General features: G+C 43.0%; 1 protein-coding gene across 1 annotated transcript in view; it reads right to left on the minus strand.

The window, feature by feature from the left end:
* Positions 1-27511, minus strand: part of RXFP2 (relaxin family peptide receptor 2) — a 347803-nt gene that overhangs the window by 177578 nt on the left and 142714 nt on the right. Inside the window, exon 2 of the mRNA XM_077298262.1 lies at positions 8584-8712. Coding sequence (XP_077154377.1) covers positions 8584-8712 — 129 coding nt within the window. The remainder of the gene's footprint in view (positions 1-8583; positions 8713-27511) is intronic.

A 27511-nucleotide genomic window follows, 5' to 3' on the forward strand; every position in this document is an offset into this window, starting at 1 on the left:
CCTCACAACATAGCCTATGACGCTCTCGGGGTCCAGACGTGTGACTGTGCAAAATTTTGTGCCTGTAGCTGCGACGGTGCAGATGCCAATCCCTGACACACGCACGCACGCACGCACGCACGCACACACACACACACACACACACACACACACACACACATATTCAGCTTTATATATTAGATAGTGCCCAAGAATTACCACTGTGCAGTGTATGGGGCTGTGATGTTTTTGCTTAATACACTGTGGACATCTGACCATCGCAGGAGCTGCAAAAAACCCGCCAGTGGGAGTGCCGATTGTCAGACCACCACTGATCTAATATCAAAGCTCTATCCTATAGATTATGTAGGTCATCAATATCTAAGTCCTGGGTACCCCTTTAAGTTGTCTATGCAGAAAATTTGGAGCTGTGGCCAAATAAAGGTATCACCAAAAATGACGCTTTTTGAGATTGGTTAAAAATGTTAAATTTTATTTTTACCACAATAAAAAACATAGATATTAAAACATATGAAATATTATAAATGGGGAAAAGAAAAACAAATACAGAAAAGGAAAGGAAAGGCAGGTATGGCTTCAAAGTGGCATAGTATATATCAGGTGCATAGAGGGCTATAATAATAGGTGTCCAAAAGGAACTATAATAAATACATATATATTCAGTCTAGATAAGTATAGGAACACATATTGTATAAATACAATCCGTCAGCTCAAAAACTGCAAGCAATAGGGACCAGGCACCACATAAATATAAGGTGCATAATCCTAGTGATATATATTGTGCATAATAATAATGCATACAGAAATAGTAATAAAGGTGCCAGATCAGAAATTTGTTCCATATCTTGCTATTGTTTGTGAAAATATCAGAAATTTGTAAAAATTTAGAAAATTTCGCAATTTTCAAACTTTAATTTTTATGCCCTTAAACCAGAGTTATGTCACACAAAAATAGTTAATAAATAGCGTTTCCCACATGTCGACTTTACATCACCACAATTTTTGAATCATAGTTTTTTTTCTGTTAGGATGTTAGAAGGGTTAAATGTTAATCAGCAAGCTTTCATTTTTCCAACAAAATTTACAAAACCATTTTTTCTAGGACAACAACACATTTGAAGTGACTTTTTTGGGCCTATATGTGAGAAAATACCCAAAAGTTACACCATTCTAAAAACTGCACCCATCAAAGTCCTCAAAACCACACTGAAGTTTATTAACCCTTCATGTGCTTCACAGGAATTAATTCAATGTGGAAGGAAAAAATAAACATTTCACTTTTTTTCATAGAAATTTTACTTTAGTCCCACATTTTTTAGTTTAACTAGGGCAAAAGGAAAAAAAGGAACAACATTTGTTGTGCAATTTCTCCCTAGTATGCTGATATCCCATATGTGGGGGAAAACTACTGTTTGGGTACACGGCAGGGCTCAGAAGGGGTGCCTCACGGAATGTATTTAGATGTGTTGTGAGTACCTTGAAGTCCAAGGTACTTCACAGAGGTTTATAATGTAGAGCTTTGAAAATAAAAAAAATCCCACCTTTCCGACAAAAATGTTCTTTTAACTCCAATTTTTTATTTTCACAAGAGTAATAGGAGAAAATGGACCCCATATTTGTTGTGAAATTTCTCCAGAGTACGCCAATACTCCATATGCGGGAGAAAACTACTGTTTGGGCTCACGGCAGGGCTCGGATGGGAAGGAGCACAGTTTGACGTTTTGAACGCAAAAATGGCTGGAATCGTAAGTGGACACCTTGAGAGCTCCTGATGTTCCATAAACAGTGGAAATCCCCCACAAGTGACCCCATTTTATAAACTAGACCCCTCAAGAAGGATCTTGTCTAGATGTGTGGTGAGCATCTTGACCCCCCAGATGCTTCATAGAAATTTATATGGTAGAGCTGTAGAAATTAAAAAGAAAAATTACATTTTTTCCAAAAAAGGTTCTTTTAGCCCAATTTCTTTTTATTTTTACAAGGGTAACTGGAGAAAATCTATGGAATGATTTTTGTGCAATTTCTAATGAGTGCAAAAATATGCAATATGTGGTTGAAAACTACTTTTGAAGCACAGTGCAAAGTTAAGAACGGCAGAAACCCCCATAAGTGACATAATTTTGCCAACAATATCTATTAATGAATTTGTTTAGTGAGCATGTTAACACCACGTGTGCCTCGCAGAAATTTATACCATTGGGTGGTGAAGAAAGAATAATTACATTTTTAAACCTAAAATGTTGTTTTAGCAGCAAACTTTTAATTTTCATAAGGGCTAATAGGAAAAAGTGGACCTAACAGTTTGTTGCGCCATATTATAATGCAGATTTTACTGTTATGATTTGCGGGTGCCTTGACCTAATGGAGGAGCCCCTGAGGTGCCAGAACATCAGAATCCACCCGTAAGCGACCCTATTTTACAAACTTCACCCCTCAATGAGTTGAACTAGGGATGGAGCGCTATTTGCCTCCTAGAGTGCAGATTTTCCTAGAATAGTTTGTGGACTCCATATACAGAGCCTCTAAGTGTTAGAAGAGCAGAATACCCCCCTCAAGTGACTCCATTTTGGAAATTATACCACTGCCAAACATGTGGATGCTAAATGTGGTTTAGACACATTGCAAGGCTCAGAAGGGAGGGGGGCATTTGGATTTGAGAGTGCGGAATTCAATGATTTTCTTTTGAGGAGCGAGGAGCCATTTTGATTTTCCAGAGCCTTTGTACTACCAGTAAAGTGGAAGCACCATCTATTTCCATTGACAGATGAAGGACCTGAGTGGTGACTCACTTTTTTGTGAATTGAGTTGAAGCCTTTATTGGGAAATATTTTACATACCATTTTGAATCACATTTATCCTGTGCTCTATGCTGAGAACTTACATAGAGGTTTCCATCTAAACATCTTATGGCGTGATTCAGATGAAACACCCGAGGGATCCATTCACTATAATGAGGCAACAGAATTACTCTGGACTCCATCTGGTCTCCGTTCAGCATTATCATGTTTTCAGAGCTGTACAAAACTGGGGTGGACCGCGCTTTTATGCATGCTTAAAAAGACAGACAATCATAGGCCAGATGGCGTCCACAGTGTTTCCATCTGCCTCATTATAGGGAATTTTCCATCATGAGTTCCGTCTGAATCCCGTATGTCAGTGATTTGCACATAAGCCCCCAGTGAAAGCGCTCAGCACAGAGCACAGGATGTATGTGAGCCGAGCATTACTGCGATCTTTGGGAGGCAGAATGTACAAATCAATGGCAGGTGCAGAATTGTTTTATTTTTTTTTTTTACACCTTTCCTCATTTGGTAAAAGTGATTAAACAACTTTATTCTTTGGGTCAGTGTGATTACAGCGATACCAGATTTATATAGTTTTTTCTGTTTGGCTGCTGTCACAAACTAAAAGATGCTGTTTTTTTTGCAAAACTTGCATCGCCATAATTTGAGATGTATAATTTTCCAATATTTCTGCCTACAGAGTCATGTGAGATCTTCTTTTTTACGGGATGAGTTGACGGTTTTACTGGAACCATTTTCAAGCACATCACTTTTTTTGATCACTTTCTTTTCCGATTTTTGTGAGGGAGAATGAACAAAAAACAGCAATTCGGGAGTTGTTTTTGGGGATTTTTTTAATAATGTTTAGCAGGTGGTAAAATTGATAAGGCAGCTTCATTCCTCGGGTCAGTACGATTGCAGTGATACCGGATTTAAATAATTTTTTTAATGTTTTCGTGCTTTTACACAATAAAAACTTTTATAGAAAAAAATTATTATTTTTGCATCACATTATTCTGAGAGCTATAACTTTTTTATTTTTCCATTGATGGAGCCGTATGGCAGCTTTTTTTTGCAAGAAATGATGACATTTTAAGTTTTTTTTACATACATCTTTTTGTTCATGTTTTAATCCTTTTTTTTTCAGTGGTATGATGAAAAACCATAGTTTGCCTTTTTTATGGCATTCGTTGAAGGGGTTAATTAGAATGACAGTTTTATAGATGCGGTCTTTCTGGACGCGTTGATAGCAAATTTGAGGGTTTTTTTGGTTTATTGTATTTTTTTGCATTAAAATGTGCATTTATTGCAATTTTTTTTAACTTTCATTTTTAATTTGTTAACTTAATCCCTCTATGGGACTTTCACATTTTTTTCTGTATACCAGTGCAGAAGTTTCTGAGCATGGTCTAAGAAGCTATCCGGAGCTTGGTGACCTGGGGACCATCATGATGACCCTGGGGTCACCATGGTAAGGATCAGGCCCCCACGTTGATGTCACAGGGCACCGATCTGAAGGGAGAGGGAGCCCCTTCACTTTTCCTGCCTCCTAAATGTTGCGATTTCTCTTGATCGCAGCATTTAGGGGGTTAAACAGCGAGGGGCCGAGCTCCTGCTGTGATATTTCAGCACCTCCTGAGTGATCATACTGTGATCACAGCCCTCTGAGTGTGAGTGGGCTAATAGCATGGGGAACTGACACCTGCTCATGACGTGCTATGTCCATCTTTGATTGTAAAGGGTTAACTGAGTTAACCAACGACCATTCAGTGTGGCAAAAATCGCAAATGTGTATAGTGGTTCAAATACATTGTTGCTACTGTTGATTTTTATGTAGTTTACAGAATGGATTCAGTTGTACTTCTTTTCTGCTGAAATGTTTGTTTTTTTATTCATCCTGTTTGTTGTGTGTGTTATTTTAGTCGTGTTGTGATTGTAAATTGTGTTAATGGGTAAAGTATGGGTATAGAATCACTTTTCTGTTTTCTTTTGCTGAGTTATGCCAGTTTGTGGTTGTGCGAGTGCACTTCTGGCCAGCAGATTTTATTATCTACTTTAGGTAAAAGCTGTTCCATGTAACTAGGCCAGCCTGCGGGTTTATGATAAATTTGTGTTTGTTATTATTTTATTGTAGATAGTAAAAGCGCAATAATAGTTATTTCATGAAGTCTGTCTAGATTATTAGCAAATCACTTCGCAAACATGATGAGTCAATGTGCATTGGAACGGTCTCCTGGGTTTCCCCAGAAAATTTGGCAGAACATTGGACTACACAACTGAATAGCAATGCTTGTAAAAGTCATATTATTTGCATACGCAAATGATCCCACTATACTTTTTGTTTAATATAATTGTTGTTTCATCTGTATCTTGCAATGATATTATTGTACATTTACCATCAGTGGCGTATCCAGGGGGGGGCAGCCGGGGCATGTGCCCCGGGCGCAGCCGACAGGGGGACGCCAGCGGGTCGCCTGATGATGCGGCGGTCCAAGGAGGCTCCTCGTCGGTGGCATTCTGCCGCCCCCACACTGAGATTATAGTCCCGTTCTCTGAGCTGGCTGTCAAATTGACAGCCGGCTCAGAGAAAGTGCTGCGTGTGGAATCCCAAGTGTCAGCATCGTAACTACCGCGGTCGCAGGTGGGACTGCACTTGTCCCGAAGCAGAGCCCCTCCACCGCAGAGAGCGGCACACCACAACTATGGCTGCTGCTGCTCTGTGCGCACAGGACCTAGGATGAGGTCACAGGAGGGGAGGAGTCAGAGTCACATGATCGGGACGGGAGGACCTCTGTGTAGTGCAGGACTCTGCTGGTTTTCATAGTGCTGGACGAGGGTAAGGTTTTCTGTGGGGTCAGGAGTGGTTTGTGTGGATGTAGCAGAGCCGTGTGTGTATGAGGTGTACAGAGCGGAGCCGTGTGTGCAAGGTGTATGGAGCGGAGCCGTGTGTGTACGGAGCGGAGCCATGTGTGTACGAGGTGTACAGAGCAGAGCCGTGTGTGCAAGGTGTATGGAGCGGAGCTGGGTGTGTACGAGGTGTACAGAGGGGAGCCGTGTGTGCAAGGTGTATGGAGCGGAGCTGGGTGTGTACGAGGTGTGCGGAGCGGAAGCCGTGTGTGCAAGGTGTATGGAGCGGAGCTGGGTGTGTACGAGGTGTACGGAGCGGAGCCGTGTGTGCAAGGTGTACGGAGCTCAGCCACGTGTGTAGGAGTAACTAGGTATGGCCATTATACTGTACGCAATATGTGTGTGTGTGTTTGTGCGTGCATGCGTAGCGCTGCGGATGAATGTGCAGAGAGGAAAATGGTTTTGTGTGAGTGTGTACGGGGAGGAGAGGCGAGGGCAATGATGGGGCTGACGGGGAGAGTGCAATAATTGGGATGGAGGGAGGGGAGGAAATGATGGATGTGGTGGAATGGGCAATGATGGAGGTGGAATAGGCAATGATGGGGGAGGAAATGATGGAGGTGGTGGAATGGGAAATGATGGAGGTGGAAATTGGAATGGTCGATGGTGGTGGGGGGAGAATGCAATGATGGTGGGGAGGAGGAAATCATGGAGGTGGTAGAAAGGGCAATAATGAGGGGGGGAAGAAATTATGGACGTGGTAGAATGGACAAGGATAGTGGTGGTGGAAAGCACACTGATGATATTGGAGGGGGAGAAAATGATGGAGGTGGTGGAATGGGCAAGTATGGTAATGGCGGCTGAAAAGACAATGATGATCGTGGTGGAAAGGGCAATGATGGGGATGGTGGGGGAAGAGAAAATGATGGATATGGTGGAAAAGACAAAGGAGGAAATGATTGAGGTGGTGGAATGGGAAATTATGGGGTGGTGGGGGAGAAAGCAATGATAGTGGTGGTGGAGAAGGCAAAGATGGAGGTGGTGAAGAGAGCAATGATGGGGTGGGGTAGAGGAAAATAATAGGCATATATGAGGAAACAGTACAGGAGAATGGGGGGCATGTATGGGCAATGGGGGGCATGTATGAGGAAACAGTACGGGGGATGGGTGCAGACAGTATGGGGAGCGAATGGGGGAATGTATGCGGGCACAGTATGAGTAGCAATGTGAAAAATGCATGTTTACAGAGTATGGGGAGTGAGGGTGATGGGATGTGTGCAGACATAATGGGGAGTCAGGTGAGCAGACAGTATAGAAAGTGAGGGGGTAAAAATATGAGGAGACAGTATGGTGAACAGGAGGAATGTGAGAGGAGACAGTATGAGGAGGGAGGGGAATAGTGTGAGGAGACAGTATGGGGGGAGAAAAGTGAGTGGGCACAGAATAGAAACTGAGTAGTGGGGGCGTAGCATGGAGGGACAGTGTAAGGGCACAGCCAGGAGGGGACAGTATAACAAGGAGGGGGAATGTGATGAGAGAGTACAGTATAAATACTGAGCCCTATAGGGGGACACAGTGTGAGAGGACAGTGTGAAGAGGGGTCCGGAATGGAAAGGAGAGGTCAGTGTGAAGAGCATGTACCATAAGAGGGACAGTGTGGGGGTCATATTTTATGCAGACAATATAGTGAGGGGCAATTTTTTATTCAGGAGCATTATAATGACACTTGTATCTTTAAGGGCGTCATGTGGAGATTTTCTGCAAAAGCGCAGAGAAGATGGAACTTTGCAGAGACGATCTGTGGATGAGAAAACTCATCATGGGGTCTGGACAAGATGAAGAAAAGAAGGAGATTGGCTCCAGAGACGACGTCATCTATAAGTCTACGTTCACATTTGCGGTCTGTGCCGCAGCGTCGCCACATGCGTCATGCGCCCCTATATTTAACATGGGGGCGCATGGACATGCGTTGCACTTGCGTTTTGCGACGCATGCGTCACTGCGGCGCACGCGTCCGGGCGCAGAGGACGCAGCAAGTTGCATTTTTGCTGCGTCCAAAATCAATCAAAAAAAGGACGCATGCGTCGCAAAACGCAGCGTTGTGCATGTGTTTTGCTGCGTTTTTGTTTGCGTTGTGCGTTGCGTCGCCGACGCTGCGGCGCACAACGCAAATGTGAACGTAGCCTAAGGTACCTGGATGTAAATGTTATTTGTGATACTGACTAATTCTCATGTTTTTATTTATGTTAGGAGCATTAAAGGGGATGTCCAGGTTTGTAATGAGTCTGCAGTCATTCTATGTGACTGCAGACTTCTGAGTTCTCACAGTGCGCCCTGCACGCTGTCAGGATTCTCTCGTGCCGGCGATTTACATACATGCGGTCACGTGCTGACTAGACATGCGTGGCCTCACTCTATGAAAATGAACTGAGTGAGGCCGGACACGTCTGGTCGGAATGTGTGGTCAGAAGTATACAAATCACATACTTGTGCTGACATGACTGTCCACCGGCAAGGGAGAATCCTAAAAGTGTGCAGTGCATGCGTTGTGAGAATTCAGAAGCTGCGATGTCAGGATTCAGCTCTGCAGGTTCCAGTAGTCGTCACATGGACACTTCACTCATATGTGATTTTCATACTTATGGTCCTGTGACAACGAGCTTCTCTTCCTGCTTCTCTCAGTTTTTCACTGAATATTGAGAGCATTAAGGAGAGCGGCTCGTGGGTACATGACTAAGTGTGCAAATCGCATATGTCCTGGGGGGGCACCAAAATGAATTCTTGCCCCGGGTGCCAGAAACCCTAGATACGCCTCTGTTTACCATGTCATAGAATTAGCCATTTGGTAATAGCCCTGTGGAGCTTGCAGTGATGACTCTGGATATATCATCAGACTCTGACATATGCTATTCATATCACATATCATACAAGAATAATTTATAGAAGACCTCACCACATTGGTCTTCATCTGCCCCATTTTCACAGTCCTTTACACCGTCACAATGGAAAGCCTGAGGAAGGCATATTGTGAGGTTTCCACATGGAAAGTAGCCCACTTTGCACACAGTAGCAGAAAAGGAATCTGAAATTATTGAGAGAAATGAACACAGTTATCAATATGCTTTTCACATACTGTAGAGACTACTTAAAACTTTGGATACATATGTAATATACACTCAGTGTTCCACTGGGCTGCCGAGGGCCCACCAGTAACCAACTCCAGGGCCCCATTTTTCATCTACTTGCAAATGTGACATTCTCCTCAATCACAAACTTATATAACAATAAACTGGGCAGATTGTTAAATGAATAAGATGCCGCCTTTGTCTGTACACAGTGATTCAAGTATATAGTGCCAAGTACTGCTCATATAAGAGGGTGGTGGTCTACTTTTGCACAGGGGCCCACCGGAGGAATCTCCTGTTCTCCTGTGAGCCAGTCCAAGCCTGTATACACTGTTGTGATTCGGTTCGTGGGCTCCCCCGGTGGCCTCTTGTGGTACTGGTGTCCTGCAAGCTTTGCCTTCTCAGTTCACCTGTTCCTATCAGGATGTGGGAGTATCCTATTTAACCTTGCTCCTCAGTCATTCTAATGCTGGCCATCAATGTATCCAGAGTGATTCTGTTGCATGTTCCTGCTCCCAGTTTTCTGCTCAGCTAAGTTGGACACTTTAGTCCTTTAGTCTACTTTTGTATGTTTTGTCCAGTTTGCACTTATGTGAATCTCTGCAGCTGGAAGCTCTTGTTGGGCTGAAATTACCACTCCAGTGGCATGAGTTGTCACATGAGTTAAGGTAATTTCAGGATGGTGTTTTGAAGGGTTTTGCAGCTGACCGCGAAGTCCTCTGTTGTATCTTTCTGCTATTTAGTTAGCGGGCCTCTCTGTGCTAAATCTGCTTTCATACTACGTGTGTCTTTTCATCTGCTCTCACCGTTATTATATGTGGGGGGCTGCTATCTCCTGTGGGGACATTCTCTGGAGGCAAGCCAGGACTGTGTTTTCTTCTACCAGGGGTAGTTAGTTCTCCGGCTGGCGCGCGGCATCTAGAGACAACGCAGGAATGCCCCCTGGCTACTTCTAGTGTGGTGTGTAGGTTTAGCATCGCGGTCAGCTCTAGTTTCCATCACCCGAGAGCTTGTCCGTTTATTCTATGCTTCTGATGTTTCCTTGCCATTGGAAACCATAACAGTATGGCCAGCCCAAATGTTTAATCTATAGGCTGAAGCAGGAGAGAAAAGGAACTGTGTGAAACCTTTTTTTCTTTTTTTCCTTCCTCTGAAGTTGCACTCCAGCTCTAATTGCAGTCTCCTGTTTTCCTCTCCTCTTAACCCCTGAATGGCTCAGACTTTATCTGTTGAAATATGGATCCCCAGAGTCTGGCTACCAATTTGAATAATCTTGCCTCTAAAGTTCAGAATATACAAGATTTTTTGTTACATGCTACTCGGTCTGAACCTAAAATTCCTATACCGGAGTTTTTTTCTGGAGATCGATCTTGTTTTCTAAATTTTAAATACAATTGTAAATTGTTTCTTTCGCTGAGATCTCATTCTGCTGGAGATCCTGCCCAGCAAGTAAAAATTGTTATTTCTTTACTGCGGGGTGACCCCCAAAATTGGGCATTTTCATTGGCACCAGGGGATCCTGCGTTGCTCAATGTGGATGCGTTTTTTCTGGCTTTGGGGTTGCCTTATGAGGAACCAAATTTGGAGATTCAGGCTGAGAAAGCCCTAATAGCCCTCTCTCAGGGGCAAGATGAAGCCGAAATATATTGCCAAAAATTTCGAAAATGGTCTGTGCTTACTCAGTGGAATGAGTGCGCTCTGGCGGCAATTTTCAGAGAAGGTCTCTCTGATGCTGTAAAAGACGTCATGGTGGGGTTTCCTGCGCCTACTGGTCTGAATGAGTCCATGACAATGGCAATTCAGATTGATCGGCGTTTACGGGAACGCAAACCTGTGCACCAGTTGGCGGTGTCTTCTGAAGAGGCACCACAGAGTATGCAATGTGATAGCTTTCTGTCCAGAAGCGAACGACAGATTTATAGGCGCAAAAATCATTTGTGCTTCTATTGTGGAAATTCTACTCATGTTATATCAGCATGCTCTAACCGAACAAAGAAAGTTGATAAATCCTCTGCTATTGGCACTTTGCAGTCCAAGTTTATTTTGTCTGTAACTCTAATTTGTTCGTTATCTTCTATTGTTGCGGATGCGTATGTGGATTCTGGCGCCGCTTTGAGTCTTATGGATTGGTCCTTTGCCAGGCGCTGTGGGTTTGATCTAGAGCCTCTGGAAGTTCCTATACCTTTAAAGGGTATTGATTCTACACCATTGGCTAGTAATAAACCACAATACTGGACACAAGTGACTATGCGTATGACTCCAGACCATCAAGAGGTGATTCGCTTCCTTGTACTGTATAATCTACATGATGTGTTGGTGCTGGGATTGCCATGGTTGCAAACTCATAACCCAGTCCTTGACTGGAAAACAATGTCTGTACTAAGCTGGGGATGTCAGGGAAATCATGGGGACACACCTTTGGTCTCCATTGCTTCATCTATTCCCTCTGAAATTCCTGAGTTTTTGTCTGATTATCGTGAGGTTTTTGAGGAATCTACTCTTAATTCTCTTCCTCCTCACAGAGATTGCGATTGCGCCATAGATTTGATCCCTGGCAGTAAATTTCCTAAGGGTCGTCTATTCAATCTGTCTGTACCTGAACATGCTGCCATGCGAGAGTATATTAGGGAGTCCTTGGAAAAGGGACATATTCGTCCTTCTTCGTCTCCTCTTGGAGCGGGGTTCTTTTTCGTAGCTAAAAGCGATGGTTCTTTGAGACCTTGTATTGATTATAGACTCTTGAATAAGATCACAGTCAAGTATCAGTATCCTTTGCCATTGCTGACAGATTTATTTGCTCGCATTGAGGGGGCGAAGTGGTTCTCTAAGATTGATCTTCGCGGTGCGTATAATTTGGTGTGAATTAAGCAGGGGGATGAGTGGAAAACCGCATTTAATACGCCCGAGGGCCATTTTGAGTATTTGGTGATGCCTTTTGGTCTGTCAAATGCCCCTTCGGTCTTTCAGTCTTTTATGCACAATATTTTCCGTGAATATCTGGATAAATTTATGATTGTGTATTTGGACGATATCTTGATTTTTTCGGATGACTGGGAATCTCATGTTCAACAAGTTAGGAGGGTTTTTCAGGTTTTGCGGACCAATTCTCTGTTTGTTAAAGGTTCAAAGTGTGTTTTTGGGGTTCAGAAGATTTCTTTTTTGGGGTACATTTTTTCCCCCTCTTCTATTGAGATGGATCCTGTGAAGGTTCGGGCTATTTGTGACTGGACGCAACCGACTTCTCTTAAGGGCCTTCAGAAATTTTTGGGCTTTGCTAACTTTTATCGTCGATTCATAACTGGTTTTTCTAGCGTTGTCAGGCCTTTGACTGATTTGACTAAAAAGGGTGCTGATGTTGCAGATTGGTCTCCTGCTGCTGTGGAGGCCTTTCGGGAGCTTAAGCGCCGTTTTTCTTCTGCTCCGGTGTTGTGCCAGCCTGATGTTTCTCTTCCTTTTCAGGTGGAAGTTGATGCTTCCGAGATCGGAGCGGGGGCGGTTTTGTCGCAGAAAAGTTCAGATTGTTCAGTGATGAGACCTTGTGCGTTCTTTTCTCGAAAATTTTCGCCCGCCGAGCAAAATTATGACGTCGGTAATCGGGAGCTTTTGGCGATGAAGTGGGCATTCGAGGAGTGGCGTCATTGGCTTGAGGGTGCTAAACATCAGGTGGTGGTCTTGACTGATCACAAAAATTTGATTTATCTTGAGTCGGCCAGACGTCTGAATCCTAGACAGGCGCGCTGGTCGTTGTTTTTCTCCCGGTTTAATTTTGTGGTTTCGTATCTGCCAGGTACTAAGAATGTGAAGGCGGATGCCCTTTCTAGGAGTTTTGAACCTGATTCCCCTGGTGATTCTAAACCTACGGGTATACTTAAGGATGGGGTGATATTGTCTGCTGTCTTCCCAGACCTGCGACGTGCTTTACAAGAGTTTCAGGCGGATCGGCCTGATCGTTGTCCGCCTGGTAGATTGTTTGTGCCGGATGAGTGGACCAATAGAGTCATCTCGGAGGTTCATTCTTCTGCGTTGGCAGGTCATCTGGGAATTTTTGGTACCAGAGATTTGGTGGCTAGGTCCTTCTGGTGGCCTTCCCTGTCTCGGGACGTGCGTACTTTTGTGCAGTCTTGCGATGTTTGTGCTCGGGCCAAGCCTTGTTGTTCTCGGGCTAGTGGGTTGTTGTTGCCCTTGCCTGTTCCTAAGAGGCCTTGGACACACATCTCTATGGATTTTATTTCTGATCTCCCTGTTTCTCAGAAGATGTCCGTCATTTGGGTGGTGTGTGACCGCTTTTCTAAGATGGTTCATTTGGTGCCCTTGCCCAAGCTGCCTTCCTCATCTGAGTTGGTGCCCCTGTTTTTTCAGAATGTGGTTCGGCTGCATGGTATTCCGGAGAATATCGTTTCCGACAGGGGATCCCAGTTTGTGTCCAGATTTTGGCGGGCGTTTTGTGCCAGGATGGGCATTGATTTGTCTTTTTCGTCTGCATTTCATCCCCAGACAAATGGCCAGACGGAACGTACTAATCAGACCTTGGAGACTTATTTGAGGTGTTTCGTGTCTGCTGATCAGGATGACTGGGTCTCCTTTTTGCCGTTGGCTGAGTTTGCCCTTAATAATCGGGCCAGTTCTGCCACTTTGGTCTCCCCTTTCTTTTGCAATTCAGGGTTCCAACCTCGTTTTTCATCTGGTCAGGTGGAGTCTTCGGATTGTCCTGGAGTGGATACCATGGTGGATAGGTTGCATCGTATTTGGGGGCAGGTGGTGGACAATTTGGAGTTGTCCCAGGAGAGGACTCAACGTTTTGCTTATCGCCATCGTCGTGTTGGTCCTCGTCTTCGTGTTGGGGACTTGGTGTGGTTGTCCTCCCGTTTTGTCCCTATGAGGGTCTCTTCTCCTAAGTTTAAGCCTCGGTTCATCGGTCCTTATAAGATTTTGGAAATTCTTAACCCTGTGTCTTTTCGTTTGGACCTCCCAGCATCCTTTGCTATCCATAATGTCTTCCATCGGTCATTATTGCGGAGGTATGAGGTACCACTTGTGCCTTCTGTTGAGCCTCCTGCTCCTGTGCTGATTGAGGGTGAATTGGAGTACGTGGTGGAGAAAATCTTGGACTCCCGTGTTTCCAGACGGAGACTTCAATATCTGGTGAAATGGAAGGGCTACGGTCAAGAGGATAATTCTTGGGTTACAGCTTCTGATGTTCATGCTTCTGATTTGGTCCGTGCCTTTCATAGGGCTCATCCAGATCGCCCTGGTGGTTCTTGTGAGGGTTCGGTGCCCCCTCCTTAAGGGGGGGGTACTGTTGTGATTCGGTTCGTGGGCTCCCCCGGTGGTCTCTTGTGGTACTGGTGTCCTGCAAGCTTTGCCTTCTCAGTTCACCTGTTCCTATCAGGATGTGGGAGTATCCTATTTAACCTTGCTCCTCAGTCATTCTAATGCTGGCCATCAATGTATCCAGAGTGATTCTGTTGCATGTTCCTGCTCCCAGTTTTCTGCTCAGCTAAGTTGGACACTTTAGTCCTTAAGTCTATTTTTGTATGTTTTGTCCAGTTTGCACTTATGTGAATCTCTGCAGCTGGAAGCTCTTGTTGGGCTGAAATTACCATTCCAGTGGCATGAGTTGTCACATGAGTTAAGGTAATTTCAGGATGGTGTTTTGAAGGGTTTTGCAGCTGACCGCGAAGTCCTCTGTTGTATCTTTCTGCTATTTAGTTAGCGGGCCTCTCTGTGCTAAATCTGCTTTCATACTACATGTGTCTTTTCATCTGCTCTCACCGTTATTATATGTGGGGGGCTGCTATCTCCTGTGGGGACATTCTCTGGAGGCAAGCCAGGACTGTGTTTTCTTCTACCAGGGGTAGTTAGTTCTCCGGCTGGCGCGCGGCATCTAGAGACAACGCAGGAATGCCCCCTGGCTAATTCTAGTGTGGTGTGTAGGTTTAGCATCGCGGTCAGCTCTAGTTTCCATCACCCGAGAGCTTGTCCGTTTATTCTATGCTTCTGATGTTTCCTTGCCATTGGAAACCATAACAATACACGCCTCTACAATGAAATTGCAACACCAAGAAGGAAAAGCCATGGAATTATGGAAATCACAGGATTGATAGACATGATCAATGGAAATAATATCAAAGGTTTCAAAACATCTCGTTATGAGCGCCATGTGCAGAAATAAACGCACGTCTTGGCTGCTATCAATCTGATTATGATTGGTTTTCTGAGGATTGTTCCATGCGGAATACACCAAGATCTACTGCTGTGAGCTCTCTGATGACCAATGACTAGTGATGAGCGAATATACTCATTGCTCGGGTTTTCCTGAGCACGCTCAGGTGATCTCCGAGTATTTGTTAGTGTTCGGAGATTAAGTTTCATCGCCTCAGCTGAATGATTTACAGCTACTAGCCAGGCTGAGTACATGTGGGAGTTGCCTGGTTGCTAGGGAATCCCAACATATAATCAAGCTGGCTAATAGCTGTAAATTATTCAGCTGCCGAAATGAAAACTAAATCTCCGAGCAGTAGCAAATACTCGGAGATCCCCCGAGCAACGAATATATTCGCACATCACTACCAATGACGTCTCAGATGTGCTTGATAAGAGACAAGTCCGAAGACGCTGAATGGCAAGGTAGCATGTCTCAGCCAAGAAGGTAGATCTTAGTAGTGTGAGCAATAACATCTCAGCTGAAGCACAAGCTACTACATAAGAATTTGTGAGATATAAGACATATTCATCAAACCAATTTCACCAGAATTCTGCAATAAATAGCTTTCAAAAGTTGCAAAATTTTTGCACAACTAGGAGTTGGCAGATGAGCTCATACAAGTTTCTCAAAATGTGTCTATGTTAAAATAGTAGTCTATGTAGAAGTAATGTAGAATACATGCAGCTCATATATTCAGTGCTCATATATACTTTAGTGCGCTCATTATATTTGCATGTCACTTAAGCTGTTGCAGCATATCTATAAATACTGGGCACAGTATAACATTGCATTCCATATAACAACATAAAAATGGATATAAATAATCTAGACACACCAAAAATAACGTTTTTTCGTCATGTGAAAAAAAAATCATACCAAGAACAATAATTTCAGAGCTTTTTACACCTTTAATGTCACCCATAATATGTACAAATCCATTGAGAAATAGATTGAAATATATATATATATTTTTTTTTGGGGGGGCAAAACAAATAACGGAAACTAAAATAATGTGGTTATAAAAATGTGAACACCATCTTATAATTGGGGATGTGGTTGTGTTCATAATTAGTCAATCACATATAAACTCATGTTACATAGTAGTCAGTTCGTGGCTGCTATAATTTACAGAGATTCTGATTAATTTCATATAATGTTTAGCTTTTCTAGTAGCATTTTCCTGATTTCTTAGTTACATTATATAGCAAAAGCCATGGTCCGTAAACAGCTTACAACACAGCAAAGGGATCTTATTTTTGAAAGTTATCAGTCAGTAGAAGAATGCACAACTTTTTCCAAGGCACTTTATGAAAACTTTTTTTTTTTCTTTTTTTTTAGTTTCTACTCTACTTATTAGTCTCCTTGGGTACTTGAACCTGCGATTGCCTGATTACTTGTGCTTCATAACGCAATATAGTAAAAATTGTATGGTATTGCATATAGTAAAAATTCTAATCTTCTCTGAAGCCTGGCCGCAGGTTGGGTTTCAAAGAAGCTCCATGATGAAAGGCGTGAAAGTTTTCAGTAGGTGTCATAGCAAACCATCAGCGCCCTGTAAAGGTATCATGGGATGCTGATGGGCGAATAGGATGATGCCCCCCATGCCAGTGCACTGCTAATTAATGCCACTGTTAGAGTTTGATAGCGGCATTTAACAATTGAACAGTCACGGGTCGAGCTTGGCTCCACCTGTTGCTGTTAATGTCAGGTCCTAGTAAGGTGTTACAGCCACTATCTACTGGGTATAGCACCTCTGAGGCAGTGACTGGTGTTACAGGTGAGAGTCACTGTATGTTCCCCCAGGATGCGCACGGAGGAAAATTGAGGCCATGGGAGTGCATTGCAGTTACAGGCGAAGCTGTGATTGCAATGCGGAATAAAAGTAAGTCTTAGTTTTGGGCAAACTATTTGTCCAAGGCAGGTGTAAGAAAACTTGCTCTGGGCTTTTATGTTTTTAAACGGACTACAGGATGGTAGTGGTGCAGTCCGTTTCATTCCCGGCCTGTGTTTTCCAAGTTACAGTTGAAATCCCTGCTGTAAAAGGTTTGGGTGTGTCAGGTTCAGAGTCAGTGTCAGTCTGGTGTTTGCAGGAGTACAGAGCAGGAGGTTCTGCATAGCTCCACCTGTGTGAGGCAACACAGGCAAGCGGAGCCAAACAGCCAAGGCAGCTGGAAATCCTGGCACCCACAGAACACACAGCAGTGCATTCACCCATGGCAACTGTTCTCAGGCGGTGGGCTGGCGTGTTTATTGGCTGCAATCCAGAGGATATGGTTCCCGGCTGCGATCCAGAGGATATTGTGTACTGTGTATTGCTGTAAGTTGGACATTAATGCTGTGAGTTGGATAATAATGCTGTGAGTTAAACATTAAAGAGCCGTTTTGTTTTGAACTTTGCTGGGTCACTGTCTCATCACTGCATAGGATGCTACCCCTGCACTGCACACCCCATGAGCCCGCTTCATACACCCGAGATCGATTTGAGTAATGCATGTAAGGTGGATGTCGATGAGGGGTTAATTAATGTGGAGGGAATTATGAACAGTTCCAAATATAGATAATTATTGCATGAAAACCTTCTGACCTCTTCTAAGAAGAAGATAAGAGTTTTCGAATGGCCCAGCAAGAGTCCAGACCTGAATCCAATTGAAATTCTGAGGGTTGACATTAAGAGGATGCTGTACATAGGAGATACCCTCAAAATATGGCAGATTTGAAGCTACTAAAAGGAAGAGTGGCCAAAGATTGCTAATTCTATATGTGCCACACTGATAGACTTCTACCCAAAAGGACTGAATGCTGACATAAATTCAAAGAGTACTTCAGCAAAGTACTCGTTTAAGGGCTAATACCTATTTGTGAGGAAAACGGACTAGTGCTATTCAATAAAAAATCAGATGGTACTCTGACTAATGTTAATCTGTGAGTCCTTGCACATCTGCAATTTTTTTCTCAGCTCAAATTGGGTTCCTATCTAATGAAATCCTTTAACCTCACTCTCGCGGAGCCATCAGAAAGGTCCTTGGAGTTCACAGCAAATTAACTCCTTTCACCTCAATTACGTTAGCACAAGTGTCATGGGAATTGGTCTAACGACACTTGCGCTTATGTCTGTGAGTTGAACTGAATTTCTAGGTTGTGAACTTCCGGGACCTTACTGACGACACAGCGAGCGTGAAAACTTGTTTTATACAGTTGTGCAAAGAAGGCCTTAATGTGGATTGATATAAACAGAAAGGCTATGATCATTAAGCAGATTGGCCTTGCAAGTTCTAAGCCCATAGCAACTATTAAACTAGCAGTATGTGTTTGGTTGAATTAACTTGCTATTTTGCTTAGTTAACATGCTGTTTGGATAATGTGGTTACCTGGTGGCATAATATCCTGTCCGATAGTCAAAGAAGTTATGCTAACGAACTCTATAAATATTTACAAGGTTTCATTCTGGGGCCATTTCCGGTAAAGTTTCTACATACTACACTTTTTTATAGATTGCCTTAATGAACTAGAAATTAAGAAAACAGGATGACAGTAAATCATCAGATCTTTCTCTTGGCATCTTGAAATGATGAGGTCTAAAGCAAAATCGACAAACACCATCAATTATTGACAGCGGGTTGTACAGTTTGGCCGGTAGCCCATATCTAAAAAGAGATGTTTTATTGATGTGTAAGCAACTTTTTCATATTCACCCGGATCTTAATGAATCATGGTTTCATTAATGATATGAGACATGATGATGAGGTCCATAAGTCAGGTAGTTACAGTATGTGGAACTTTCAAAGATGTATTGACTTTGCCTGTTTGCCGTCATCTTTAGTTTCTGATATTTTCCACCATCTGTAAATTTATATACTGCATAAATTTAATATCAGTGCCCAATTGTCCTTGAAAAAAATAAATGCATGAGGATACGTTTTTTATATTTATAAGATTTTACTGTCACTATAAAAGTGGCCAATTTGCCTAATGGGCAACAGTGCGGCTGGATGGGTTACACAACTGGCATGTGCATCTCTGGAGGCAGTGGCAATACATCTCAGAAGCACATATTTAATCAGCTACATCATATGCTTCAGCACTTTACAAACTTTATCATCACTGTCCCCATTGGGGCTCACAATCTAGATTCCCTATCAGTATGTCAGAGTGTGGGAGGAAACTGGAGAACCCGGAGAAAACTCACAGAAACACGGGGAGAACATACAAACTCATTGCAGATGTTGTCCTTGATGGGATTTGAACAAAGGACCCCAGCACTACAAGGCACCACCGAGCCCCCTTGCTACCCATAGGCTCCAATTAGGATGTAAGAGACAAAGACAGAACTCCATAGACAAGTAAAACTTTGACCAGAGATGACAATGTGTCATAAATTATTGACATTTTCTTTTAACAACCCTTACAGGACAGAAATACACAGAATGTTGATTTCTACCAATGGATAGACATGAGAGCACTCCTATGAAATATATTCTGACTCCTTATAAATTGAAGTAGAGATGAGAGAGTTAAAAATTCTATTAGAAAGACGTATTTGTTGCATGTAAGAAACAACGGAGAGACAAATACAAATTCATATCTCAGCATCGCAACCAGCATTGATTCGATTATTGAGGCCCATAACACTCAGTCAGGGTTAGATCACATGAGAATATAAAAAAATCATTCAGAGTTTCATCCAGAAAAGTGGGACGATTATTTTTTCATTTGTCATCCTTATATAAACCATTTTATTACAGCCGCAGCTATTAATTATTTACAAGATCATTTACAGTATCCTATGCTACAGAATTGCAATGTATCCATAAAAATGTCATGCTATTCTTTAACTCGTTATGGCATCCGATTTCTTTGCGCACCCATAAATTTGAATGAGCGAGTCTCATCTGATTTACAGAAGAAAAAGAATAGGAAAATAGCTGAATGTGAACGTATAGATTAACGACGTAGGTTGCTCGATACAGTAGCATGGTGTGCACACTGCTCCGTAGATTATGGCGACATATTTCATTGTGCACCGATGAAACAAAAAAATACCATTCTTTTGGTGAAATCTGTCATCAGGGTCAGTTTACTCCTGGTACAGATGGAATATCTGATGGATACTTCGGCAAGGTTAGATTTTAACAAAGTGTGGGCCAGACTAAACTTATAAATGGGGCTCCAAACGCAGATACATTGTACTAACAGCACATTCATATACTATTCAAAGTCACAGCTACTTTACAAAGAACAGTGTTACCAATAATACCACTATACCAAGCCTAAATAATACTGTCACACCATGATCATTATATCATAACTGCCCAATAGAATTACCTTACTATGTACAAAGGCTAGTATTACCGCCATGCTTGGATCAAAGTATGCACAGTAGCTCTGCAGACTGTATAAGTAATTGCAGTATTCTTAAAGAGGCCCCCTGACACATGAACAGAAACTAAAATACCTTGATAAAATCCCTAATTCTATCTCTTTACTGTTTTGAAATACATCCCAAAGTGCAGTCTGTAAAATCTCTGCCTGCAGTCCGACAGAGCGTTTCTTCATAGTCCTCCCTGGGGGAGGTCTGCTTTACCTCTCTCTCCCTGATTCTGCCACTCTTGGTTCTGCAGCATCTGAGACCGCTAGACTGCTGGTACCTGTGATTGCTAGAATCTAGGAGGGAGGGGTGAAAGCATACATTCCCAGAGAAGACTGTGTAGAAATGCCCAGTTGGGCTGCAAGCAGAGATTTCACATGCTGTGCTCCAAAAGCAAAACAAAATGTGAATATCACTGAAATGGAGTGATGTAAAGTAAAACAGAAAATAGCACCAGAATCAGGGTACCTCAGAGATATTAGAATGCCTTAAATTCAATGTTTTTGAGAAATTAACAAGTCCTTTTTTAAATCCAATCATTCAGAAGTGACATCTTCTCCAATGAGTCATTCATTTTTTTTTGTTTTCCATCTGACCCTGAACTCTATGAAGACTTCTCTACAGTCAAGACTCCGTTCTATAAGAGTTTACTACACAGACATCTTTTTCCAGAACTTTCTCTATTTTACCTGAAAATAATCATGCCAAATACACAGTTCCCCCTACAATAATAATACCTCAGATGTTTAATTTTATTGATTTCTCATTATTTAGAGCCAACAAAGGTTGTTCATCAGTACAGAGATTAATTTACCATTATCACCCTACCCCCACTGAGACTCACAATCAACCGTAACCTTCTATGTTTATAGGACTGAATAAACTAATCCGTATGTTTTTGGAACTTTGAAGGAAACCAGGGGAATCAAATAGAATATGTATATTTCATGCAGATGATGTTCAGAGGGTCCCAGTGCAGTAAGTGCCGCCCAGTTTTCAGATGGCTTTGAAATGTCCAGCACGAATCATGAATATAGCTTGTTGCAGGTTCAATATTTCAAGGATCAGACCAGTTTTTTTGATAAAATCAAGTACCTGACTATTAACCTTTATTCAAGACGTGTGCCACATTTTTGACACACATGTCCTTCATCGGGCTTCTTTGTAGATGATTGAAACTGCACAACGCTACTCGAGTCATCAATGAATCAAAAAAGGTGTTACCGCTATATGTGCTGTACCTAAACTCGTTTGGCCCCAAAGCATATGAACCACAACAACAGTTTAGAGACAGAGATGACCAAACAGCAGTAAACTAATAGAAATATTTACATTGAAGCGTGATATAGTAAGAGTGTTTCAGCTCTCATAACACAATAGCAATCGTGTCCTCTACAATAATAAGATCTTCACCTTTGAACTAGCAAAAAACATTTTGAAGATGTCAGTATTGTTCATGTGTGATATTACTTTAAAATGTTTAATAATGCAATTTAATCTTTAATTTGAAAAGCTAATAAGAGCAATAAAAATAGTTAAAGAATCTGGTACAACCTTCGGATAAATCAGTGGCCTTGAATGTGGGAGAAGAGCATCAAATTCTTTGGGATTTAGGATGAAATTTTTGATACTAAATTACTAATACGAAATACAGAATTATTTTTCTCCTTTTATTGGATTAAAACTCAGATTTGGCTAAAAGAAAAATGTGCAAAACAGCACTATGTGAAAAAAAAAGCGGAGGGGTTATACAGAGAAGGTTCAGTTTTGGATGGGAAGTCAGTGATGCTCATTTTGGCGCAAATCATTTTTTGGTTAATGAACAGATGCAATCACTATATTATCTAGTTTATCAGATATCATATTAGCATCAATAATATACCCACACTCCTCGCTCTGGCAACAGACATGGAGGAGGAGTGGGTTTCCTTCTTTTCAAAAACTGCTCCTTCACCCCTATCCAAACCCCACCTTCCCTTATCCTCCCCTCTTTCGAGGTTCACTCTGTCCATATCTACTCTCCCTCTAATCTCCAAATGGCTGTCATATACCGACCACTGGGCTCAGCCACTGCCTTCATTGACCAATTCTCCACCTGGCTTCTTCACTTTCTCTCTGCTGACATCCCCACCATCATCATGGGCGACTTTAATATCCCTACTCATATATAGTCAAGTAAAAAAGGCAGCACACTGCAGCGCTAAGACATGCAAACATGAAACATGAAAACTGAACTGCAATACTGCACTAGAAATATGAAAAATGAGAGCGTTTAGCGCATAAAAATGGCCAATTTTATGTGTACCTGATAGCCCCTTTACGGCATCTCTCGTATATCAGGTCCTACGCTTGCCTACCTCGCTGAGAATAAACGTCTCCATGTGAATGGGTACCTGTGAAAACCTCTTCCTAGACTCATATTCTCTCTCTGTGGAGGGGTACTGGACCCGCTGCGATTAAAACACCTGGGCTAGGAGGAGGAGTGCTCAGTCAGAAGGCTAAATAATATATTTGAAAAAACTGACCGTCACATCCATACATAGACTAAGTGTGAACAGGTGCTGAACCTAGAGTAACCAACTCATATATAGTCAAGTAAAAAAGGCAGCACACTGCAGCGCTAAGACATGCAAACATGAAAACTGAACTGCAATACTGCACTAGAAATATGAAAAATGAGAGCGTTTAGCGCATAAAAATGGCCAATTTTATGTGTACCTGATAGCCCCTTTACGGCATCTCTCGTATATCAGGTCCTACGCTTGCCTACCTCGCTGAGAATAAACGTCTCCATGTGAATGGGTACCTGTGAAAACCTCTTCCTAGACTCATATTCTCTCTCTGTGGAGGGGTACTGGACCCGCTGCGATTAAAACACCTGGGCTAGGAGGAGGAGTGCTCAGTCAGAAGGCTAAATAATATATTTGAAAAAACTGACCGTCACATCCATACATAGACTAAGTGTGAACAGGTGCTGAACCTAGAGTAACCAACTCATATATAGTCAAGTAAAAAAGGCAGCACACTGCAGCGCTAAGACATGCAAACATGAAACATGAAAACTGAACTGCAATACTGCACTAGAAATATGAAAAATGAGAGCGTTTAGCGCATAAAAATGGCCAATTTTATGTGTACCTGATAGCCCCTTTACGGCATCTCTCGTATATCAGGTCCTACGCTTGCCTACCTCGCTGAGAATAAACGTCTCCATGTGAATGGGTACCTGTGAAAACCTCTTCCTAGACTCATATTCTCTCTCTGTGGAGGGGTACTGGACCCGCTGCGATTAAAACACTTTTTTACTTGACTATATATGAGTTGGTTACTCTAGGTTCAGCACCTGTTCACACTTAGTCTATGTATGGATGTGACGGTCAGTTTTTTCAAATATATTATTTAGCCTTCTGACTGAGCACTCCTCCTCCTAGCCCAGGTGTTTTAATCGCAGCGGGTCCAGTACCCCTCCACAGAGAGAGAATATGAGTCTAGGAAGAGGTTTTCACAGGTACCCATTCACATGGAGACGTTTATTCTCAGCGAGGTAGGCAAGCGTAGGACCTGATATACGAGAGATGCCGTAAAGGGGCTATCAGGTACACATAAAATTGGCCATTTTTATGCGCTAAACGCTCTCATTTTTCATATTTCTAGTGCAGTATTGCAGTTCAGTTTTCATGTTTCATGTTTGCATGTCTTAGCGCTGCAGTGTGCTGCCTTTTTTACTTGACTATATATGAGTTGGTTACTCTAGGTTCAGCACCTGTTCACACTTAGTCTATGTATGGATGTGACGGTCAGTTTTTTCAAATATATTATTTAGCCTTCTGACTGAGCACTCCTCCTCCTAGCCCAGGTGTTTTAATCGCAGCGGGTCCAGTACCCCTCCACAGAGAGAGAATATGAGTCTAGGAAGAGGTTTTCACAGGTACCCATTCACATGGAGACGTTTATTCTCAGCGAGGTAGGCAAGCGTAGGACCTGATATACGAGAGATGCCGTAAAGGGGCTATCAGGTACACATAAAATTGGCCATTTTTATGCGCTAAACGCTCTCATTTTTCATATTTCTAGTGCAGTATTGCAGTTCAGTTTTCATGTTTCATGTTTGCATGTCTTAGCGCTGCAGTGTGCTGCCTTTTTTACTTGACTATATATGAGTTGGTTACTCTAGGTTCAGCACCTGTTCACACTTAGTCTATGTATGGATGTGACGGTCAGTTTTTTCAAATTTAATATCCCTACTGACACCTGCCAGCCAGCAGCCTCCAAACTCCTGTCCCTTACCTCATGCTTTGGACTTACTCAGTGGTCCTCCACAGCCACCCACATAGACAAACATACACTAGACCTCATCTTCTTCCCTATCTAATCTCACAACCTCTCCCTTCCCCCTATCTGACCGCCATCTACTCACCTTCTCATCCTTGTCCTCATCACCCACCCCCATGTCCAGCCACTAGCACATCCTCGCAGAAACCTTGCACACCTAGACATTTACAGACTCTCAGACTCTCTTCTACCTCTGTCCTCCATATCTTCACTCCATGATATGGACAGCGCCACCACTTTCTATAATGCTACCTTCACATCAGCCATAGACTCAGTTGCCCCTCTCATGCATGGCAAAGTGCGACAAATCAATAGGCAACCCTGGTATAACAATCTCACCAAAAAACTTCGACTAGCATCCAGGGTCGCTGAGAAGCGTGGGAAGAAAACACACTTGCCAGGTGACTTCACTGCCTTCAAACAAGCTACACTTGCTTTCAAATTAGCCTTCACCTCTGCTAAACAGACCTATTTCACAAACCTTGTATCTTCATTATCCTACAACCCAAAACAACTGTTCAGCACATTCAACTCTCTCTTCCACTCACCACTGCCACCTCCAACTCCCTTCATCTCTGCCGATGACTTTGCCACCTACTTCACAAATAAGATTGACCAAACAAGGCAAAGCTTTACTGTTCCACCACCCCAACCACTCCATATACCAGACTTCTGCCATTCCCTAATAACCTCCCTCTCCAACATCACTGAAGGAGAGCTCACTCACCTCCTTTCCAAATCACACCTCACCACCTGTGCACTCGACCCCATCCCTTCCTACCTGCTCCCCAACCTCACTAACATGCTCATTCCAGCCCTAACCCATCTCTTCAACCTATTGCTATCTTCTGGTACCTTCCCCTCTGCCTTTAAACATGCCACCATCACACCCAGCCTCAAAAAAACTAACCTTGACACAACTGCTATACCCAGCTATCGCCCCATATCACTGCTCTCATTTGCTTCCAAACTCTTTGAGCAGCATGTCCATGCTCAACTTTCCTCCTACCTCTCATCTAACTCTCTCCTTGACAACCTCCAATCTGGCTTCCACCCCCACCACCCCACCAAAACTGCCCTGACCAAAATTACTAATGACTTACTCACAGCCAAAGTTAACAGACAGTTCTCCATCCTCCTCCTTCTTGACCGATCCTCTGCCTTTGACACAATCGACCATTGCCTACTGCTACAGATTCTTTCTTCCCTTGGCATCAAATACCTTGCCCTGTCCTGGATTGCCTCATACCTTTCCGACCGCACATTTAGAGTTTCCCACTCCCACACTACCTCCTCATCCCGCCCTCTCTCTGTTGGAGTCCCTCAAGGCTCTGTCCTGGGGCCCCTACTTTTTTCCATCTATACCCTTGGTCTAGGACAACTCATAAAGTCCCATGGCTTCCAGTACCACTTTTTATGCGGATGACACTCAGATCTACCTCTCTGGCCCAGATGTCATCTCTCTGCTGTCCAGAATCCCGGAGTGTCTATCAGCCATATCCTCCTTCTTCACCTCTCACTTCCTAAAACTCAATGTAGACAAAACCGAACTCATCATCTTTCCTCCATCTCACGTACCTCCCCTACCCGACCTATCTATTATGGTAAATGGCATTGCGCTCTCTCCCTCACCTGAAATCTGTTGCCTCAGAGTAACTCTCGATTCTGCCCTGTCCTACAAACCGCACGTCCAAACTCTTGCCACCTCCTGTCGCCTCCAATTCAAAAATCTTTGCAGAATCCGTCCCTTCCTCAGCCCTCAATCTACTAAAACTCTTGTGCATGCCCTCATCATCTCCCGCCTCGATTGCTGCAACACCCTGTGGCCTCCCCGCTACCTCTCTTGCACCACTCCAGTCGGTCCTCAACTCTGCTGTCCGACTAATCCACCTCTCTCCTCGCTACTCCCCTGTTTCCCCTCTCTGCAAATCCCTCCACTGGCTCCCAATTCCCCAACGAATCCAGCTGAAACTACTAACACTCACCTACAAAGCCATCCACAACCTGTCCCCTCCCTATATCTGTGAACTAATCTCCCAATATCTTCCATCACATAATCTTCGATCCTCGCAAGACCTCCTACTCTCCTCCACACTTTTCGTTCCTCACACACAACCGCCTCCAAGATTTCCTCTGAATATCCCCCATCCACTGGAATTCCACGCCTCAACACGTCCAATTATCCACCACCCTCGGATCCTTCAAATGGAACTTGAAAACCCATCTCTTCAGGAAAGCTTACAGCCTGCAATAACTATTCCTCCGCCTCACCACCACCGGAGCTGCTGCACACCTGACCTCCTGTCTCTTCCCCATTATCCTGTAGAATGTAAATATGCAAGGACAGGATCCTCTCCCCTCTGTACCAGTCTGTCATCGTAAATTTGTTTACTGTAAACGATATCTATAACTTTCTGTGTAACCCCTTCTCATGTACAACACCATGGAATTAACCCCTTCATGACCGTGGGATTTTTCGTTTTTCCGTGTTCGTTTTTCACTCCCCTCCTTCCCAGAGCCATAACTTTTTTATTTTTCCGTCATTTTGGCCATGTGAGGGCTTATTTTTTGCGGGATGAGTTGTACTTTTTAAAGACATCATTGGTTTTACCATGTCATGTACAAGAAAACGGGAAAAAAATTCCAAGTGCGGTGAAATTGCAAAAAAAGTGCAATCTCACACTTGTTTTTTGCTTGGCTTTTTTGCTAGGTTCACTAAATGCTAAAACTGACCTGTCATTATAATTCTCCAGGTCATTACGAGTTCATAGACACCTAACATGACTAGGTTATTTTTTACCTAAGTGGTGAAAAAAAATTCCAAACTTTGCTAAAAAAAAATAAATAAAAAAAT

Source organism: Ranitomeya variabilis, chromosome 3 (genome assembly GCF_051348905.1).
Source record: "Ranitomeya variabilis isolate aRanVar5 chromosome 3, aRanVar5.hap1, whole genome shotgun sequence".
NCBI lineage: Eukaryota > Metazoa > Chordata > Amphibia > Anura > Dendrobatidae > Ranitomeya > Ranitomeya variabilis.